Source organism: Lolium perenne, chromosome 7 (genome assembly GCF_019359855.2).
Source record: "Lolium perenne isolate Kyuss_39 chromosome 7, Kyuss_2.0, whole genome shotgun sequence".
NCBI classification, from domain to species: Eukaryota; Viridiplantae; Streptophyta; class Magnoliopsida; order Poales; family Poaceae; genus Lolium; species Lolium perenne.
The window spans coordinates 269,634,369-269,639,285 of NC_067250.2; the positions used below are offsets into that span (position 1 = coordinate 269,634,369).

Sequence of the window (4,917 nt, forward strand, 5' to 3'; positions counted from 1 at the left end):
CCTCGCCATTCACTTCGCCGCCATGAATTCACGCCAGTGCTGGTTCTGGATCACCGTCCGTGAGGACTCATCGCGAGCGCGGTGCTGCTCCATCACCCACTGCCGCCTGCTGGCGGACTTCTCGTTCATGTCAACCTGCAAAGCCTTGCAACGGCGCTCCTCGGCGAGGGTGCATGCGTTTTGCTCAATGAGACGCTGCTTCTCGACCTCCATGAAGAGGCGGGCAGACTCCTCCATTTGTAGGCGCTCGCGGGAGATTTCTAGGCCGTGTTGGAGAAGAAGCTCACTCGCCTCCTCCAGATTGCGGGCGGCGGCCTATTGTCGTGTGCCTGATGGCAGTGCTCGAGGATTGCTGCATGCTCCGCATCGGCATGCTGCTCTTTGTCGTCCTCCTCCTCCCCGGTGGTGGCCCGGCGATCCGCATTGGCCATGATCAGCTCGTCCAGGTCAGCCAGGCATGGCTTCTCATCATCCGAAGGCTACGTTGTAGCGGCGAAGGCGCCTGATGGTCATTGCGGCCCAGCATGGAGTACGTGGTCGCGAGGCGGCGCGCCATTTTGGCTAGGCGAGAGCGGCGATATTGTGGATATGCACGGCTCGATTGTGGCTCGACGAGTATGGTGGTGAGCTTCGATGGCGGCCGTGTTTTATAGGTGCGAGAAGAGACGAGAGATGGAGAAGGGTGGGAAGGAGGAGCGGTGGGCATTAACACGTTGCCACATTGGGGAAGGCGCGAAGGCGACACGTGGGTACACCCCAACTCCGAAGGGACGTATTGTCTGCCTCCACCTCGGAAACCAATGCGCCATTAAGGAAAAGCTCTAACGGGACGGGACAAACACACATTGCCATCAACTCTGAGAAGTCGTCGTGAAGGTCGCCGTAGGTGTGGGAGTATAGTTGATCCATATTTATTCACCTGGACAATGCTCGCACCAACCAATGACGCCCCACAACAGTCAACCCTAGCCTTACACGGACCATGTTCTCGCCGGATCGGCAAATGGAGGGAGAAGGGACCAACAAAGCCCTAGCCATTTAAGATCGGAGGGAGTTTGTCGCTGCAGTCCATGTTGCCTACAGACGACGAAATGAATATTAACTCTATTAGTTTTGTGCAAAAATATAAGCCATTCTAGTTTAGTGGAAATTCAATTCGGCTCCCGTATCCATATGTTTCATCCACTTATAAAAACATATTTTTAATTGTCAAAAACTTTCAACAAATAATTTAGCATGTATATCTCGATAATCTATGTTCGTTCTTATAATTTTGCGAAAACCCAATATTTTTTGTGGTCGATGTACTTTTAGCACGAAATTTTATATTTTTTACACAGTTGAAACGACAAGTTAATTTTTCTTAGACTTTGTATGCACGTAACATGTAAAGAGGTACGCTTGAATTTTTTAAATTTTTTTGCATTTTAAAATATACTCCGTATTAAAGATGCATTTTAAAATAAAAAAAAGCATAGACTCCAAGATCCAAAACATCACTCCCCCTAGTTTAGCCTTTAAAAATGTCATACTTTGGACAGGCGGAAAATGCTCCGGACTGAGACAACCCATAAGCTTATGTACGATTGAACAATCATGAAAACTGACTCCGAAATAACAATTGAATTGGCCGGGAAGAGACAAGCCATACATGTCTCGACTCTCGAATCCTATAAGTAGGGAGTGGTCGATTACAACACCAGCCATCCATCCACAATATGATGTCAGGTAGTGTGGCATTCGAACAGCATCCCTTCGCCGCAAGCATGGCGACCTCCGGACACGTCGCCGTCGACGTTGGCCCCGACGAGCAGGCGCCGGCGCCGGTGCCGTACGTGCTGTCCTTCACGGACCTGTGCTACAGCGTCAACAAGGGCCGCGGCGGGCTGATGGACCGCCTGCCGTCAACGGGCAAAAAGACGCTGCTCGACGGCATCTCCTGCGAGGCGCGAGAGGGCGAGATACTGGCGGTGATGGGCGCCAGCGGGTCCGGCAAGTCTACGCTGGTCGACGCTCTCGCAGGCCAGATCACCCAGGCGAGCCTCGGCGGCCACGTCACGCTCAACGGCGAGCCCCTCCACGGCCGCCGCCTCAGCGCCATCTCCGCCTACGTGACGCAGGACGATCTGCTGTACCCGATGCTCACCGTGCGGGAGATGCTGCTCTTCGCCGCCGAGATGCGCCTCTCCCGCGCGCACTCCTCGGCTAAGAAGAGGGAGCGCGTCGAAGCGCTCATCGACCAGCTCGGCCTCTCCCGCGCCGCCGACACCGTCATCGGCGACCATGACCACCGAGGGGTGTCTGGCGGCGAGCGCCGCCGTGTATCCATCGGCACGGACATAATCCACGACCCCATCCTGCTCTTCCTCGACGAGCCCACCTCTGGTCTCGACTCCTCCAGCGCGCTCATGCTGGTGCAGGTGCTCTGCAACATCGCCCGGAGCGGCAGCGTCGTCGTCATGACCATCCACCAGCCCAGCGCGCGCATCCTCGGCATTCTCGGCAGCGTCCTGCTCCTGTCCCGTGGCCGCACCGTCTACTCCGGCCCGCCCGCTGGCCTCAAGCCTTACTTCTCCGCCTTCGTTGGCACGCCCATCCCCGAGGACGAGAACCCTGCCGAGTTCGCGCTCGACACCATCCGAGAGCTCGAGCGCCAGCCCGACGGCGCCGCCCCTCTGGCCGACTTCAGCGACAGATGTCACCGGCTCCTGGACGGCATCACCACCGACAAGCAGGTCAGAACGATGCCGCTGGAGTTGGCCGTCGCCGAGAGCGTCTCCCGGGAGAAGCTGGTGGCCGGCAGCGGCACGGCGATGTCGGCGGCGGCGTTCGCAAACCCGCTGCCGTTGGAGGTGTGGGTGTTGGCGAAGCGTGCCTTCACCAACACGCGCCGCATGCGGAAGGTGTTCGGGGTGCGCCTTGGCGCGGTCATGATGACGGGATTTTTGCTGGCGACCATCTTTTGGCGCCTGGACGACACGCCCAAGGGCGTGCAGGAGCGGCTCGGCTTCTTTGCCATCGGCATATCCAGCATATTCTTCGTCTGTGCCGACGCGTTGCCGGTGTTCGTCCAGGAGCGCCACATCTACCTCCGGGAGACGGCGCACAACGCATACCGCACGGCCTCCTTCGTTCTCGCCAATGCTCTCGTGTCCTTCCCGCCGCTGGTCGTTCTGACCCTTGCATTCGTGGTCACCACCTATTTCGCCGTCGGCCTCGCCGGAGGCGGTGAGCCCTTCATCTTCTTTGCGCTTATCGTGCTCGCCTCCCTCTGGGCGAGCAGCGGCTTCGCCACGTTCGTGTCCGCGGTGGTGCCGCACGTCACGGTCGGGTACACGGTGGCGGTGGCCAATCTCGCCTACTTCCTCCTCTTGTCCGGCTTCATCATCAACCGCGACAGGATCCCCAGCTACTGGATCTGGTTCCACTACATGTCGCTCATCAAGTACCCGTACCAAGCGGCGTTGCAGAACGAGTTCGGCGACGCCTCGAGGTGCTTCGCGCGAGGAGCCGAGATGTTCGACGGGACGCCCATCGGTGGCATGGCCGAGGCCACCAAGATGGCCGTGCTCGACGCCATCAGTACCGCCGGCGGCACCAACATGACGGCCAGCACCTGCGTCCTCACCGGCGCCGACGTGCTCGCCAAGAGTGCGGTCACAGACCTAGGGAAGTGGAGCTGCCTCCTTGTGACAGCCATGTTCGGCTTCTTATTCCGTGCTCTCTTCTATGTTGTTTTGCGCGCCGGGAGCAAGAACAAACGAAAATGATATCCATGCTTCTTTTTCAACAAGGATCATCCTTGCCTGACTGATTTCTTATTTTCAACCTGCTGATTTACAGATCAAGAATTACAAGGTACGGGATTACCAGGTCAAGCTCAAGTCTACAACAATATATATTTAGCAACTCGGTTGTAAGAAATGAGAATGTTCCTGTACTTCAAAATAAATGTTCACGTTACGAAAATAAATGTTCTTATATATTTCCAAGAAATATTCTACTGCTATTTCATGACTGTCTAATGAAGTATAAACAAAAAACAACTAAAATTGAAAATAAAAGAAATATAATCGTGTACTCTCTTCGTTCCAAAATAATTGATGTTGTAAGTTTGCCCTATGTTTAAGCAACTAAGCACTCGTTTTGGGCGGCACTAGTGGAAAATAGGGCTTTCGTGGGAGCCATTTGTCGCGGGCGCGCCTGCACCCGCGACAAATGGGGTGGCCACGTCGCTCCGAATTCGGCAGAGGCTTTTGTCGCGGGTCGTAATACGGCCCGCGACAAAATGGCCATGCCTATATATATAGACAAGCAGCCAGCCACCCCCCACCTCATTTTTTCCTTGGTGGTGAAGGTGGAGGTATATGCTAGCTCATTTTTTCTACATGTGCACAAGAGGTGTTTGATGGAATGCTTGTGAGAGGGATGCCACTTGGTTTTATTTGATAAGATTTCTCCTCTTTTTGATCCTAAAAGGTTAGCAACTATTTTCTCGTATATATATGTATAGTCCGTACAATACTAATTTTAGCAAGGTGATTGCATCTGATACATATAATTGTACTTATGATGCAGATGAGTCATCCATGGATGTACGGTAACCGATGTGCTCCCGCTTTCAGAGAGGGCGTGAATTCTTTCCTGCTTGTGGCCGAGGCCAACAAGTCGAAGCAAGGTTTTATGTGCTGTCCATGTCTAAAATGTAAGAACGAGAAGGATTACTCTTGCTCAAGAGACATTAAGAGCCACCTGCTTCGGTTTGGATTCATGTCCAGCTATAATGTTTGGACCAAGCATGGAGAAGAAGGGGTTATGATGGAAGACGGCGAAGAAGAAGAAGATAATGATGACCAGTACCGATCTATGTTCTCTGAATGCTTTGATACCGCAATGGACGACAATGAAGAAGAAGGA

General features: G+C 54.1%; 1 protein-coding gene across 1 annotated transcript; it reads left to right on the top strand.

Moving 5' to 3' along the window:
• The first annotated feature begins 1,724 nt into the window (after nucleotides 1-1,724).
• On the top strand, nucleotides 1,725-3,814 carry LOC127312825 (ABC transporter G family member 16-like). Its single transcript, XM_051343384.1, has one exon. It carries the CDS (start codon nucleotides 1,767-1,769, stop codon nucleotides 3,768-3,770), a length of 2,004 nt encoding a protein of 667 aa, XP_051199344.1. The 5' UTR covers nucleotides 1,725-1,766; the 3' UTR covers nucleotides 3,771-3,814.
• The last annotated feature ends 1,103 nt before the right edge of the window (nucleotides 3,815-4,917 follow it).

Excerpts from the sequence above, each read along its gene's own strand:
- LOC127312825 (XM_051343384.1), top strand. The coding sequence starts at position 1,767 with ATGGCGACCTCCGGACACGTCGCCGTCGACGTTGGCCCCGACGAGCAG.